At 34.4% G+C, this 16,835-nt stretch overlaps 1 protein-coding gene across 2 annotated transcripts; it reads left to right on the top strand.

The window, feature by feature from the left end:
- The first annotated feature begins 2,114 nt into the window (after positions 1–2,114).
- Positions 2,115–13,499, top strand: LOC120068295 (ADP-ribosylation factor-like). 2 transcript variants are annotated; one of them, XM_039020015.1, is made up of 7 exons: positions 2,115–2,330; positions 3,326–3,416; positions 6,535–6,650; positions 10,375–10,434; positions 10,517–10,582; positions 12,995–13,196; positions 13,291–13,499. In XM_039020015.1, exons 1-6 carry the CDS (start codon positions 2,274–2,276, stop codon positions 13,181–13,183), a joined length of 579 nt encoding a protein of 192 aa, XP_038875943.1. In that variant the 5' UTR covers positions 2,115–2,273; the 3' UTR covers positions 13,184–13,196; positions 13,291–13,499. The 2 variants fall into 2 exon arrangements, with proteins under 2 accessions (XP_038875943.1, XP_038875942.1); XM_039020014.1 differs by having other exon boundaries at positions 2,116–2,330; positions 13,285–13,499.
- The last annotated feature ends 3,336 nt before the right edge of the window (positions 13,500–16,835 follow it).

Genomic DNA, 16,835 nt, shown 5'->3' with positions numbered 1-16,835 from the left:
AAAAAAATTGGGTTGACATAACTGTTCGCACGAGATTTCAAAAGAAATTTATTTCGTGGAACTTGAACCTTGTATTTGTATTAATTTTATGGAAAGTGAATACAATCGATAATACATAATATTTTAATGCTTTCAAAATAAACTATAGTCTTTAAGCTGATTGATCTTTTTGAATGATCGGCCTTCGGGCTTGTTGATCTTTTTGGATGATTGGCCTTTGAGCTTGTTGATTTCCGTGGATGATCGGCCTTTGGGCTTGATGATCTTCTTGGACGATCGACCTTTGGACTTGTTGATCTTCTTGGACGATCGACCTTTGGCTTTGTTGATCTTCTTGGATGATCGACCTTTGGGCTTGATGATATTTGGGTTCTTGGATGACTAGCCTTTGGACTTGATGATCTTATTGGATGATTGACCTTTGGGCTTGTTGATCTTCTTGGATGATTGGCCTTTGGGCTTGTTGATCTTTTTGGATGACCGGCCTTTGGGCTTGTTGATCTTCTTGGACGATAGATCTTCGGCTTGTTGATCTTTTTGGACGATCGGCTCCTAGGCTTGATGATCTTCTTGGACGATCGACCTTTGGGCTTGACGATCTTCTTGGATGATCGGCTTTTGGGCTTGACGATCTTCTTGGATGATCGACCTTTGAGCTTGTTGATCTTCTTGGATGATCAGTGCTCGCACGAGGCTTCCGGAAAAACTTGTTTTATGGAGGTGTTGATGTTGATATTGATCTGATACGATGTGGTTCAATCTCTAGTATTTTATCCTCCGATTCTCTCGGTTGAGTGGATGAGCTTGACTCAAGAGGAAAGACACCGAACGTTCTTAAAGTAGAAGTTTTGGAAGAGTTTTTATGTCTTCAAGGGTCTTCTACCTTCTAGGAGTGCAACTTCAAGAGTCTTGGGAGTCTTTTGCTTGTTGATGAATTCTCTATAAGCTCTCTGAATGTAGAACTGCTGACCCCTCCAAATGAGGAAAGCTTCTTTATTTATACAGTTCACAGATGGGCTTGAGCTTGACCCTTGGGTTTGAGGAGATTGAATCTTCAGCTTGTAGGTTGTGAAGATACGGTTAGTTTATTGAAATCTTCTAATCTTCAAAGCTTCAAATAGTTTATATCTTCATTTCTTCATAATTTGAGAACTTCAGTCTTCGAAGCTTGAGAAGTTTCGGTCTTCAGCACTTGAGAGCTCGAGTCTTGGATCTTGGGAGCTATCTTCAGAGCTTTAATATGTCTTCAGATCTTTAGAGTTTTACTGTCTTCTGATCTCCAAAGTTTTTTTATATGTCTTTTAATCTTCCGAGCTTTAGTGTATTATGATCTTCAAAGCTTTGATATGTCATATGATCTTCAGAGCTTTAATGTCTTATGATCTTCAAAGCTTTGGAGGAGTCATGTTCTTCAAATCCTTGGAGCTTAAGGCTTCAGATATTCAAATTCAACCTATTTTTAGGCTTAATTGAATTTTAACCAAAATGACACATGTCCGCTCCTAATTGGTCCCAAATTTGATGATTTGGAATTTCGTCATTAATGTAATGAATGACGTGGCCGTTTGTGATTGGTTCAAAATTTATCGTTCAACAATACCTAACCCGAGTTATATATATATATATATATATATATTAATAAAAGTATATATATTTCTCTTTGTCTAAAGTTTGGTTACTTTTATTTTGATTAATTGTGAGTTTTTAATTTCTTTTATAATTGTTATGATATTTGTCTTTGTTTAAAGTTTATAATAAATATCATAGATGTTTGGTGGTTAAAATTGACATTCGATGAGATCTTAGTTAAATTTACATATTTTTAATTAAAAAAAATTATAACCCCACAACTCAATCCAACCCAAATTTTAAGGGTCGGGTTGGATTTGAGATTTTATTTTGGTATTTTGAATTGCCAATCTAACCAATCCGAACTTGCTAGTCTAAAAAAATACCTTCAACCCAACTAACGAACGATTGTATTTTTGTTTGGCGAAAATTATAGTGAGTATTGATTTAACTTATCAAGTTTATGTGAAAATTTTAAAATTAAAAAGACGAATAAAAAAATAAAAAATAAATAAAAAACCATTCGTACGCTACTCTTTCTTGAAGGTTTCTTCCCAGAACATTCTCTCCCCTCTCTTCAATTTTTCACCGTTTTTTTCTATCTGAAAAGTAAACAAAACAAACAAACTTCAAACCATTTTCCTGTATGTTGTTTCAGACTTAAACACAGAGATCGGGAGTTGAAAGCCAGAAATCGGAATAACATGGGTCAAGCCTTTCGCAAACTCTTCGACACATTTTTCGGCAACTCTGAGATGCGGGTACCGTACTTTCTTTATTTATCTTTTGTTTCCGAAAGTATTTTCTACAATTGGATTTCGTACTCTTATGTGCCCCATTTGATCTTGTTGATTATTGCAACTTCTTGATTTCTTCCGCCATTTTCTGGTGTTAAATTTCTCCCACGGTTGGCTTACAATTGTAGTCGGTTGATTTACTTTATATTTAGCGGTACTATAGCCACAGAACTGAATGCTAGCGGGATTGGGAAGTGCATGGAGTTTTGGTTAAATGGTTTAGGTTTGGTTTCATCTGGCTAATACTAGTTCTGGGTAATTGAAACTTTCTTCTGATTTGTGGGATTTTCTCTTCTTATTATAGTCACTGCATTTATATGTCTCGGTTATGTTTGATGTCTAATTTGATCGAGATGGAGCTTCCAGTCGAACTTTTGTGTCAAAGTGGTACTTCTGAAATTTCATCGATGTCGGTCCCTGAATCGGAAATCCTGTACAATTTGACTTTGACAAGAAGTCAGTCTTATGGGCTCATGATCGATTGCACAGACGTTATATTATAGGAAAATGGTCCATTTGTGACCCAAATTTAGTGGTAGATGTTAATTTGCTATCTTACTAGAACAGGATCTCTTCTACAGATTGTACAACCATGTCCTTGAACTAAGTGGTAGATGTTAATTTGTTCTCAACAAATCATGATTGATTTATAGGCATAAAGTTTAACATTTCCATACAACCCAAGGAAGAGATGTTGTAATTTATATTATCTAGAGCAAGTTGGGGACTATTTGGTAGTGTATGTGCTTCTGAGGATTGCGAGATAGAACACCAATGAGATGCTTTGAGATGATTTTGTGATGTAAGTAAAAGGTCTTGGGCTTTTACTTTGTTCACATTATATAGCGAGCGCGAACTATGGATTATATTTGCCTATGCCTTTTAGATTTTCTATTATTGTTTATCTTCTTTGTTACAAATTATCACATATTTTACTCCTTGCTATTGAGGTGGTTTAGGTTGTCATGCTTGGCTTGGATGCGGCTGGCAAGACAACTATATTGTACAAGCTGCACATTGGGGAAGTCTTATCGACGGTTCCTACAATTGGTAGGTTCTGCACAATTAAACGGAAAATCTCCTACAAAACACTATCTCTATTTTGTGGTAACATAGCTTATATATTTCTTCCCTGAATCAAGGATTCAGTGCAATGCTTTTGAGATAATGCCAGATGACAAGGTGGGGGTAAGCCACTTGCACTTGGCAGTCAACCATGGTGAGCACCTCCAGTGATGTGCTCGCCTTAGTGGCATTCTGATTTTCTATTTCCTTTTACAGTTTACTCTAGTGGGAAAAAAGAAAACGCAATGTTTATGACATTTTTACACATTTGACTATTATTTCTAATTATGGAGTCATGAGCCTTTGAAAATAAAAGAGGGCGTTCAAGTAATTACCCAATAAAAATATCTTTAAGTTAATTTCATACAGTGTCAGTGAGTGTTTAAAGTGTAAAAAGAAAAAAGATCTTTTTCCCATTGCCAGATTTTGATTGAATTATTGGAAAGGGATATATTAATACCTACTTGTATATCTTATGTTATGTTATAGAGTATTCTATCACCAATTTATTGCATACAATTCTGTCTTTTCCAGTCTTTTAATATTATGGAAAGTGCCGTCTCTCATCTCACTAAGGCTATGCCTTTTATATGTTTATGATAGAAACCAAAACGGAATTTCTTTGTATTCCAATATAAAAGGTAAATAGCTTACGAGATTTACAAGTAATCAAGGTATTTGTACCCTTAATTCTCTCTCAAGTCCTAAAGCACTCAATAAAATAATGCATACCTCCTCCTTTTTCACTCATTGTATTTATCACCAAAGTTTCCTTACAAACTTCTTAACTAATTACTAAAATACTCTTAGTATCTACTAATATCCCCATTTCTATCCTAATATCATTCCTATCCGCTTATTACCTCCAAACAAAGTAACTTATTGGCTTAGAGCACACCTTGTGGCTTGATATCATTCATTACTAGTGTATATGTTCTTCAAGGAATTGGAACCATGGGCTTTTAACCTTTTTATTTATTAGAAAGAAAGGGACGAATTTGAAAATGCAGAAGATATATATATATCTGATAAAGGGAATTGAAATCATAGAGAGATGGAGCGATTGACTCTTATGTTAGGGGTAAATTGCTCTTCCCTCTCTCCTTTCCCCTCTCCCCTCTCCCCTCTCCCTTCCCCCTAGCTCCAACCACCATGCCTACCACCACCACCTCCCTTCCATGGAACCAACCATTCCACCTGTTTAGTCCTCATTGACCATAAGGTCTTTTCCATTCCCCCCGTTCAGTCCCCCTAGCTCCAACCACCATGCCTACCACCACCACCTCCCTTCCATGGAACCAACCATTCCACCTGTTTAGTCCTCATTGACCATAAGGTCTTTTCCATTCCCCCCGTTCAGTCCCCCTAGCTCCAACCACCATGACTCCCACCACCACTTCCCTGTCATGGGAAACTTCTTGTAGCTATTTCCCTCTGATCGGTGCTCCATATATTTATGAGGCTTCAATTATTTGCTCTTGTGGTGACCCCTATATTGGTTTTGTTATTGTAACTGTTTAATGTTTCCGTGGTTCAGCTGGGTCTTCTTTGAAGCTTGGAGCTTAGTGTTTTTGCCTTTTGTAAATCCTTAAATCTTGTGGCTTCATATTTTCAGATATTTCTAGCTGAAGGTAATAGGAGATTTTTCAAGGAATAAATGGGAATGGTTTGGAAATTTGAGGTGCTATTTTTCTCTTACCTCTCTATTGGAGCACCCTTTAAATGGGCTTCTGTAACCATAGTTCTCTTCTTCTGTTGGAGAGATTGAAACGCTTACTGCTTTGGCGTTAAGCCTTCAACCCCAACCATCCTATACGGTCAAAACTCCCAATCTTGGAATGAGCCATGTGGACTATATAATACATTTATACTCATCATCCTAACCAAATTGACTTTGGATGGAATGAAGACAGCAGTCTTATTGGATTTTTATATATGCTTCTATATGTTGTTCTAAGCTTGAAGGTTGGGAGCATATTCAGTGGAACTCCCACAAGCATCATCTAACATAAGGTCTCCAAGCTCCATATATGCGGAGGGAGATTCTTAAAACTTCTCAACTTCAGTAGGAAGGAACAACACTGACTCTGCCCTGTTTAATTGGACCCACTTTTCCATTCTCGGGATGAAATTCTTTAGGGTGGACCATCCATCTTTCTTAATCAATGAATATTGTAGACATTGGGACATTATAGAGGGACCCTTGTCTGAGAGAAAAAAAGGTTTATGATGAAGAGTTCTTATGTATGTTTTTGAAAAGCTTGTAGTATTTTTGCTTGCTGTTTCTGTTTGTTTCTTTGTGCTCTTTTCATTCATTGCCAAAAGTTGTACACATGTTTTACAATATCAGAGTCACTTACATCTCATTCAAAACAAAGACCCATCTAATGTTTCAAAAAATAATAATAATAAAATAAATAATTATGAAAATTTTTTGGAAAGAACACGCCAAGGTTCATAACTTATAGAGATCTAGGCTTTCTTCCATGGACATCATTTTTCTTAAAAGTTCCTGGTATTTTTTTCCCCCATAAACCCCACTACAGGGCTTTCATTGTGTTGATCCTGTGCTTCTGACAACACATCTATATGGAGGTTCAATCAAGTTTGTGGGAGTCTTCCTGTTTCTGGGGGCTGGGATTGTATTTCTTTATGACTTCATTTCTGTTGTTCTTTCATTCTTGTAAAAAGTGGTACTTTTATGAAATAATCTCAAAATTTCTTTTGCTGTGGCGAGTACAAAATCATTGAGAAAGGATGGAAGGGAGGGGAAAGGGAAAGGGCTGAAGAGAGAAGAGAAAAAGCTAGAACCGCATCCTCACTAATAGATAATTGTGCTTCCTGTATAATTATCAATTAAACTTAATACTTCCACAATAGTACATAAGACCTTATATCCCTCACATGGTAGGATGGTCATCTGATTTCTTGTGTGGGTTTTTCTGGCCTTTATTGTGCTACTAGTTGTTTCAATTCTTTGTGCCATTATTACTAGGCATTACTAATGTTTTTTATGGCATTCATAGACATTGGTACTTGGAATCATGCCTGGTAGATTTTTCTGTTAATGTGGCAGTAAATTGGTTTGTCATTTTCCATGCAGGTTTCAATGTGGAGAAAGTCCAGTATAAAAATGTCGTGTTCACTGTTTGGGATGTTGGAGGACAAGAGAAATTGAGGCCCTTGTGGAGGCACTACTTTAATAACACAGATGGACTGGTAATGACTGTGTTGGAATTTCTACTATTTACAAATATTGGTGTCTAAATTTTAATTGTCCACTATTTTCTTTTATAGTCCGTATGCCTTTTTTTCCATGTTTGTAACAGGTGAGGTCTCCCTTCAATATAAAAAGTCCTAAATTGCTCTTATTAATATATCAATATATTTTTATCCTCCCAAAATTAAAATGATATCAGAGTAGGAGATTTTGTGTTCAAACTCTATAATGACATTTCTTCCCCAAGTAATATTGATTTTCACTTGGATGTCTTTTTAAAAATTTTCAGGCCCACAAGTGAGAGGGAGTGTTATAGTAATGATATAAGTTTAAATTTATCATAAATTATCAACTTGAGCTTTTGGGTTCGGTGGTGATTTAACAAGGCATTGGAACAATAAACCTAGATCTCTTCAAAAGCCTAGCTGCCACCTATACTAATCGTCATCGAACCCTAGTCACCATCTCTAAATGGAATGAAGTATTTTTTTTTTTTTTTTTAGATAAGAAACATTTCATTGAATAAATGAAATGGAATAAAGTATTTTAATGAGTTTTTAGAAAAATTAAGGTATTGTTCATCAGTATACTTGTCGGGATACTCCTTGACCAAACAGGGCCATTGAAAGGAAATGCTCCATGCGTATTCCTAAATATTTAGGGAGCAAAGCAGTTCTCATAGGCCATAGCAGTCTACTTAATAAATAGGATGACTGGTAAGGTCTCGAAATTTAAATCTCCCATTGGTTTAAATTTCTAGATTTTCCTTAGTTGTTTTGTTCACTTGGGAAGAAATCACATTGAGGAGTTTTGCTTTGGAAGAATTCTCCAAGCCTTTCAAGATTAGTCGTTTCTTGGTTTTTTTGGTTTGAGATTGCTTACAGTTTTGTCATCTCTTGTTTTATTTGAATTGTTTCAGTTTTTTGCATCGATGAATGCTTATTGTAAAAGTATTTGTTGTCTTATTATTTTTTGTATCTTAAGCATTAGTCTCTCTACATCTTTTCAATGAAAATTTCTGTTTCCTTTTCCAGAAAAAGGGGGGAAAAACTCCCTTTGGTTGCTTTAAAAATGAATTTTCCATACCTTGAATATATTCTGATTTACCTATCAATGCTTTTGGGTGTACTACCGATCATACCACATTTTCCATCTTACCCCTCCTTGAATATGTATGAACAATTGGGAGTCTCACTTTTTACCTCTACTAGTCCTTCGATGCTAAATGTTGAGACCTCTCAAGCAGAGGGAGAAATACTACAAAATGATTCTGCTGATCAAGTTCTTGAGCTTATATTTTACCCTAGAAGATAAATCAATCAACGGAACCTAGAGTAGATGGTTGATCCTTCATATTAGATGGTAGTATTGAAAGATCTGAGGTCGCACTAATAGTTAAAGGCTTCATTAAGTCATATGAGTTTGATTATTAGGAAACATTTGCTAACTCTACTAGAGTTTTTTTTCCCTCTCTCTCACTCACACTCTCACTCTCTCTTACACTCAATTTAGATTGGCTTGTTTACCAACTTGTTGTGCATGCCTTTCTCAATGGTGATCTTGAAGAAGAGGTTTTATTTATCTTACCACGGGTTTTGAAAAGGAACTCAGAATTTGTAAAATCTGCGAATTAGAGAAGTTTGTCTATGGTCTTGTTGAGAGCTTGGTTTGAGCATTTTGGAAAAATTTTGTCCAACTATAGATTTGTTCAGAGTAAATTGTTGATGTACTAACTAAAGAATTTCCAAAGAAGCAATTTGACAAATTGATTGACAAGTGGGCTATGAAGACATCTTTAAACTAGCTTTTAAGTGTTGGAATTTCTACCATTCACAAATATTTGTCCGTTATTGTCCTCATTCTTTTTTCAATATTTATAGTAGTTACCTCTTCTATGTAAGAGGACCTAAATTTCATATTTTAATATATGAATATTTTTTTATCCTCCCAAAATTAAGAGCTAAGAACTAGTACGGGATGTTAATGAGTTATTGTAATTTGGATTTTTATTCTTCAGGTTTCTTTTTTTAACATTCAATTTGATTTTAGACTGTAAAATATCATTCTAGAGTTATTGTTTATTTAGGGGTGTTTGGGCCAAGGAGGTGTGAGTAGGAGTTGGGAAGCGCGGAGATGTGAATTCCACTCCTTGTTTGGCCTAAGGAGTTTGTGGACCCCATAATTAAAATCATCAATTTTATACCTCATTAACTCCTCACGTTGTGGACTCAGGAGTTCACAACTCCACCCCGACACCTCCTTAAAGATCCAAGGTCACTAGTAGTTAAAGGCTTCATTAAGACACGAGTTTGATCATAGGAAACATTTGCTCACTCTACTAGAGGGGTTGGTCTCTCTCTCTCTCTCTCTGTGTCTCTAGTAGTTTACCATCTTGATGTGAATGTCTTTCTCAATGGTGATCTTCAAGAAGAGGTTTTTATGAGCTCACCACTAGGTTTTGAGAAGGAACTCATTATTTGTAAAATCTACAATTTAAAAAAGTATGTCTATGGTCTTATATGGTCTTCAAGAGCTTGGTTTGAGTATTTTGGAAAAGTTGAATTTTTTCAGAGTAAAGTAGATCATACTAAAAGGCAACTTTGCCGAGGTAATCAGTTGGTTCTTTTGATTTCCTCTTTTCCCTGTTACCTACACGGATTCTGGCCATATTTGGATTGAATTAGTTGGGCATGCTATCTATAGTCAAACCTATTATGGCCAACATTGGCCCAAATCATATTAGTGTGGTCTTATCATGGTTTCTCTCTCTCTCTCTTTCATATATATATATATATATATATATATAAGGTAGATCATACTATATTTTAAAACATTCTAAGAATAATAAAATTTCAATTTTGATTACTTTTTTAGATATTATTATTCTCATCGATGATGATGGAAGGTTGATCTTAAGAAAAACTTTGCAAGTGAGTTTCAAATTAAGGACTTAAGAATGTTTGAAATATTTCCTAGGGATCACATTTGCAAAACTAAAGAACGGTATCTATGTTAATCAACAAAATATGTTCTTGACTTACTTGAAAAAACATGATTACTTGGCTGCAAAGTTGCAAAAACTTCTGAACCTAATATGAAATTATAATTAACAAAAGTAGAAGAAATAAAGGACTAGAAATGATAGTAGAGACTTATTGGAAGATTAATTTATCTGTCTCATATGTGTTGTAAGCATGATAAGTTAATTTATGGATGCACTTGGACTGACTCATTTTGAAGCTGCATATAGAATTTTGAGGTATTTAAAGGGGATCTAGGAAAGGTATCTTATTCAAAAGATATAATCACTTCCAAATAGAAGTTTATACTGATTGAGATTGGGTAGGAGATAGAATATTTACCTTGGGTTGTTGTTTTATAGTTGGAGAGAACTTGTCCTTTATTGTCTTGTTCTTTTTTCAATGTTTGTAATAGTTCTCTCTCCTTTTTAAAAGGACCTAAATTTCATATTTTAATACATGAATATCTTTCTATCCTCCCATAATTAAGAGCTAAGAACTAGTACGGGATGTCAATGAGTTATTGTAATTGAGCTTTTTATTCTTCAGGTTTCTTTTTAATATTCAATATGATTTTAGAATGTTAAATATCATTTTGGAGTTATTGTTTATTTAATGACTTCCTTTCTTGTTGATAGAAGCCCATCACCTAATATTTATCTAACAGAAACAAGTTGTTGTACTGACAGCTTTATTCATGCAGATTTATGTGGTAGACTCCTTGGACCGAGAGAGAATTGGAAAGGCAAAAACAGAATTTCAGGTTATAGCCCAAGGCACATTGTGCATTTAACTATGGCATTGTGGGCAACCCTTTGTTTGCTGATATGTAATATTACTTTCAGGCCATCATTAACGATCCATTTATGCTGAACAGTGTCATATTGGTCTTTGCGAATAAGCAGGATATGGTATGTCAATTAATGTTTTATATCCATAATTTTATTATATATTTGGGATTGGGAAGACAAAGATCAACTCTTCAACCTGCTCCTTTTCACACACTCACACTAATGTGCAAAGTACCTGGTGCTTACGTGATAAAGGTCTGAACTGGCGTAATAGTAGTATCTTTCCTCTCTTTGAAATACACATTCTCACATAAAAGAAAAAGGTTAGTTTCTAACAAAACCCCAAGTTGTGAAAAGGGCCTGTAACTGACGTGAATAGTGGATAAGAATATTGAATACTGAGTATTTGATATTTATTTGGACAATTGGTTTTGTTTTAGTTTAGATTAACGAATACTTTTAGGTTTTGATTTTTAGTTGTCGTCTTAAAAATTAGGTCCTTAAATTTGGTCAAAGAAAAATAGCAGAAATGCTTTCCTACTTGCAGAGGGCGAAGAACTGGTAATAGAAAATTATCTACCTTGATGGTGATGAAGGGTATAAGGTAGATTATGCGATCTAGAGATTGCTTCTAGCCCCTCAAGTCTCTGTCTGATTGCCCTTGTGTCATCCCTATCTCAAAAAACATATTGTGAATGGTAGGGTCACAATATGAATATAGACAACATTAGTCTCTTTTCATTTTATCAATGAAAAGTTTCGTTTCTTATTAGCAATAGATAGCAGTTAAAGCCAGTTCTTGAAGCCATAAGACACCAGCCTAGTCAGAGGACTTGGAATTGGCATATTTACCATGGAGATATCAGTTTGTGCTTTTCATTTCAAATTAAGCTTCGGAGAATTTTGGTGTGCATTTGGCTCATACAGGACTTTTCATTTAAAAGTTGGAGTAGGTGGTTTTTTCCTCCTTTAGGATAAGAGAGGTTCTCTCGTGAGTTGCTATTCTGTTTGGCAGACTTTCTCATTGAAATATTTTTTTAAAAAGATATTTTCATTAAAAATGTTGCATTTATTTAAAATTATTTTAAATGACATTTATTTGGTTGCATTCTAGATATGTTTTTATTTCTGACTACTTTGCGTTTTGGGTTAATCACTTTAAAGTCATTTTTGGATAATCCATCTCTCACATGTTTCTTTAAAAAGGTTTTTTTGTTAATCTAATTTTTTTTAACTACTTATTTATTAAGTTTTTTTTTAGAGAAAAAAAAAAAAACAAATTTTGGTATTCTAAAATTACTAAATAAGTTAGTTTTCATTTTCAAGGGTGCTTATAGAAAAATCAATTTTATTTTAAAAACAGTCGTCCCAGTTATTCCAAACACACTATCACTATCACAGTTATTTTGACCAGGTTTTCTGCTATAGCCTTGGGATCTCAATTAGAGGACTTGAAATTGGCATATTTACCATGGAGATATCAGTTTGTGCTTTTCATTCAAATTAAGCTTCGGAGAATTTTGGTGTGCATTTGGCTCATACGGGACTTTTCATTTAAAAGTTGGAGTAGGTGGTTTTTTCCTCCTTTAGGATAAGAGAGGTTCTCTGGTGAGTTGCTACTCTGGTTATCTCGTGGAGCATTTTGCATCAGAGAAACTGGAATACTTTTTTGGGGTTGGCAGTTTGGGCCTTAACACATTTAAATTCGTCCCTTTTATGTTCATAACCAAAGAGTTCTCTTCCGTATATAACCAGACCAGTGGAGCCTGGAGACTACGGCTCTAAAACACAATATCTCTAAATAGGAGATAAACACAACTAATGAAGAACACATGTCAAAAAGAAGAAATTCTTCAACTAAGAAGCACAAGAAACTTAGAGAGAGTCTTATAAAAAACTAAAGGGCCATTTGGGATGATTAGTTGGTGGTCATCATAATGTGTGGAGTTATAATAATCTGTGTTTGGGGAGCAAACTATTTTATTCTGGGTAGGAAATAGTAAATACTGTAACAAATAGGAAAAGAGAGGATGAGTAGGAAATAGAAAATACTGTAACCAAGAGAGATTTGAAATAGTAATAACCATAGTTAATTGTAGGTTATAATAATTGATAATACCAACTACTATAATTAGATTCCGAAACATGGGATAGGCTATAAATAGCCCACTCGATCCACAAAAACCCTCGTAAGAGAAACCTAACCAAGACAAACTAGGCCAAACGCGTAGAAACATGAAACAAAAAATCTGACAAGAATGCACCGCAAAAGGTTAAAACCTTTGAAAAGGCCTTCATGAGAGGGAAACAAGACCCCAAGGCAAATGAAAATTTAAAATCTAACACCTAGAACAATCCATAAAAATGCAAATAGCTTTAAACAAACAAGACATCGCTGGAGCTTGTTTTCTTGCAACATGCTTTTCCTTTCATCCACATTTTGTTTCTCATGCAACAGCATTAGTATCAATAATGAATTTGATGTTTTCTCAGATCATACTAATCCAAGTTTGAATGATTTTGCTGATCCAGAAAGGAGCCATGACGCCAATGGAAGTATGTCAAGGACTAGGTCTATTTGATCTCAAACACAGAAAATGGCATATACAAGGAACGTGTGCTCTCAGAGGAGATGGACTTTACGAGGGTTTAGACTGGTTAGCTGGAACCCTCAAGGAGATGAGAGCTGCTGGATATTCTTCAGTAGGAACATCATTTTAAAGAGATATAAAAGGTTTCATTCAAGTTTCCCTTAATCCTCCTTTTTGCCATTCCAGCCTTTCCAACTTGTTTTTTCAGATTTGTTTTGTGTTTTGTTGTAGGTCCAGGTTGGCTGGTCAAAAGCTGACTCCTCCACTTTGCAGATTTCAAATTGTAATCAGAATGTCTTGTTTCCCTTATCAAACTTGAAATTATCAGGTGCCTACTCTTTGGCCTTGACCTTTGAAAGTTAACTGACTAGAATGTAATATATATCCATATATATATATATATATCCAAAATGCAGGTTTGCCCCTAATTAGTGTTATCTTCTTTAGAAGATTTTGCACATAATTTCCCTTGCTTCCATCCTTCCATCTCTCTTTACATTAATATATTATTTTGAAATGCTGAAAGAAATGTCAGATGATAGAAATCTCACTGTATAACCCACGGTTGAGTGTGAGAGAACCAGTTTTTTAAATATGATAATTGGTGTTTGGACCCTAAATTTTTAGTATGATAATTGGTGTCTTGTCTAGAATATTTTTGATACTGTGATGGTACTGTTGCAAGCAAGTACTTATAAATGTCTTGGGACTAAATAGAATCTGTTGGGCATTAAATTTCCATTGATTTGTGGACATTTCTATTGACATTTTCACATTTTCATGGGTTTGTATGAGGAATAAATTGACATTTTCATCTTATCATAAACAATAAATGAAACATAAAAATAATCAAGAGATTCAAGTCATTTCAATACTCCCAAATGTGATCGTTCTTGGAACGTAGGTCTCAATAAAGCAAAGCAACATGTAATCAACTACTATCAACTACTAAAATTATTGAACTACATTTTTAAAAAAAAAAATTGTGGAAGGAGTGAACAAGAGAGTTAGTGATAATGAACACATCCTCCTCATGAACCCTAATATTACAAACTGTCGTACAGTACGTGTAAAAGTTTTGGGAAAAGTAATATGCAGAATGGACAAGAGAGAGTTAAGACTCTTCCTGTTGTATTTTGTTGGATACTCACACCAATTTGATTTACAAAAACTTTGGAAAAAAATAATTATTATGTACTACTTCAATACTGTAAATGCCTAAATTTCTTTTGAGCTTGCTTCGTGCTTTTTTTTTTAAACAAAAAAAAAAAAGAAAATACCGTAATTGTGAGTGTGACATAGCACTATTGTGATTGACCAACAATGGGCGAGCCTCCATCAGATAAAAAATCGGGTGGCGAGATTGATAGAACAATAAGGGGGTGTTTGACCTCCAAATTGGATTGGATTGGGTGGGTAAAAAAAAATCCACCCACTAGTTCATCAATTATTAAAAAAGTTTATAATCTCGTTATTAGCATTAACTCACATTTCTCACCTCGTTATTCGCATCAACTCTTCCAATTACTCTCTTCCTATAATAATTACCAATTCAACTCCCTAAATGGGAAATCACGTTTTAGATGAAACTATAATTTGTGATAAATGACAATCTGCAATGTAAATGGGGTATTATGGAGAATTCACGTGTTGAAAAGTGATTTTTGATAACAATGAAAGGTCATTCTTCATCGTTTTAATTTGGATGTGAAGTTTGGGTCATACAAAAGTCTCTTTAGTCAATAAGTCCGAGTTCTCTAAAATAGTCGTCGAGCTTCTTCATTCAAGTCCTATCGCCTAAGTTTGTTGCCAACAAGCTAGCCATCGAGTTTGATGTACCGTTTGAGTTCTATCGTCGATGTTGTCGAGTTCATTGCTTAATGTTTAGGTTAATTGGGTAATTGTGTTGAAGTTTTTGTAATTAGGGGGTGTCTCAAGGATTTAGAAAGCACGGAGTTGTGAACTCCACTCTTTGTTTGGTTTAAGGAATTTGCAGGTCTCACTGTTCACATGAGATTTTAACAAAAATTTATTTCGTGGAACTTGAACTTTGTATTTGTATTAATTTTATAGAAAGTGAGTATAATCTCTAGTACATAATATTTTGATGCTTTCAAAATAAACTATAGTTTTTAAGCCCGTTGATCTTCTTAAACGATTGGTCTTTGGGCTTCAAGGGTCTCAGGGTCTTCTAGGAGTGCAGGAGTCTTGGGAGTCTTCTGCTTGTTGATGAATTTTCTCTGGGCTCTCTGAATGTAGAATTGCTTGTATCAATACTTGTATCTTCGAAGACGAATTCCCTATAAGCTCTCTGAAATATAGAATTGTTGACCCCTACAAATGAGGAGAACTCCTCTATTTATAGAGTTCTCTGTTGGACCTTGTGGGTTTGGGTTTAGTCGGTCCATGGGCCTGACTAATTGGATTTTGGCCTTATTTGACATTTTAGTCAAATTAAGTCTATTTTTGGGCTAAATTAGACTTTTAGCCCAAATAATAATATCAAATTGGACCGAAGTAATTTTATTCAATCCAACGGTTACGAAGGAAACATGTGGCATCATCAGAATTTGCCTTCAACTCCAATGGTCCCAAATTTGATGATTTGGAATTTCGTCATGAATGACGTGACAATTTGTGATTGGTCTAAAATTTCTCATTCAACAAATGCCCCTTCGAGATTTATGCACATATATGGGTGGATGAATCTTGAAAAATATAAAATTGGAATTAAAATCCAAATATATCTTTACACGAGATTTTATATATACTCACAACTAAAAAAACATCAATTTTATATATACTATGCATCTCGAGCTTCATAACTTAATGGAGTTCAGAACTCCACTCCTTACCCCAAAAACTTAGTTAGAAAGATGTGAGTTGAGAAATTGGTGGGGATTAGAGTTCCCATTTCTAAGGGCGCACTAAACATTTCATCCTTCACTCTTCGAATATTAAAGGCTGATTATAATATATATATATATATATATATATATATATATATTAATATATATAATATATATATATATTATATATATATATTATATATTTAAGTCCTGACTACCTTGTACCTTGTTTAGATGGTATTCAAATTTTAGAAGTTGTGTTAATACTCGTAATGTTAAAAAATACTCTTGCCATTAACGAAAAATCTTTGTACTTCATTTCAATAATTCCTTTAAAGTTTCAAGGTTTCATATTTTGACTTAAAAAAAAAGTTTTAAAAAAAGTATTCCCTACCATTAGTATATAGATGAAAATCATTCCACCGAATCCCTTTTCTGCTTCCCCTCTCTCTTTCGCTTCAATTTATGACCGCAAACTCTTCCATTTTTCGTACTTCCGCCTCTTCTTCAATAGCTCTTGATCCATTTTTGTCATTCTTCAATCTCTAAAACCTATCTCATTTCATTTTTTCCTTCCTCTTCTTCAATAATAGAACTTTAAATAAAGGATAAATTCTCTCAATTCTGAGATGAACAAACATAAATATAAGAAATTTTAACACTTGAATAATCAATCTTTTGAAGTTATCTCCAATTTGGAAAGAACCAATTTGAACAACTCATTGAGACACTCTCAATTCCCCTTGTTTATATAATTCTTACCCTAATTTTTGAGCAACCAAACATGACCTAAATTCAATTAAAGTATCAAATCCCATAAAGCTCCAAAATGACAATCACCCCTTAAAACTCAACGTAATGATGAATCATCAAACACAAAAAAGGGCCAACAAAGAAATATCATCTTCAATTATAAGGGAACTTTTTGAACTA

The sequence above is a fragment of the Benincasa hispida genome, chromosome 12 (genome assembly GCF_009727055.1).
Source record: "Benincasa hispida cultivar B227 chromosome 12, ASM972705v1, whole genome shotgun sequence".
Lineage (NCBI taxonomy): Eukaryota > Viridiplantae > Streptophyta > Magnoliopsida > Cucurbitales > Cucurbitaceae > Benincasa > Benincasa hispida.
Note: the sequence above shows the minus strand (reverse complement) of the source record. Positions and strands in the feature narration are given on the sequence as shown.

What these genes read in the sequence shown, in the direction of transcription:
- LOC120068295 (XM_039020015.1), top strand. Translation starts at nt 2,274, where the DNA reads ATGGGTCAAGCCTTTCGCAAACTCTTCGACACATTTTTCGGCAACTCT. An exon ending in ATCGACGGTTCCTACAATTG is followed by an intron (nt 3,417 to 6,534) that starts GTAGGTTCTGCA and finishes TTTTCCATGCAG; the next exon opens with GTTTCAATGTGGAGAAAGTC. An exon ending in TTGCGAATAAGCAGGATATG is followed by an intron (nt 10,583 to 12,994) that starts GTATGTCAATTA and finishes TTGCTGATCCAG; the next exon opens with AAAGGAGCCATGACGCCAAT.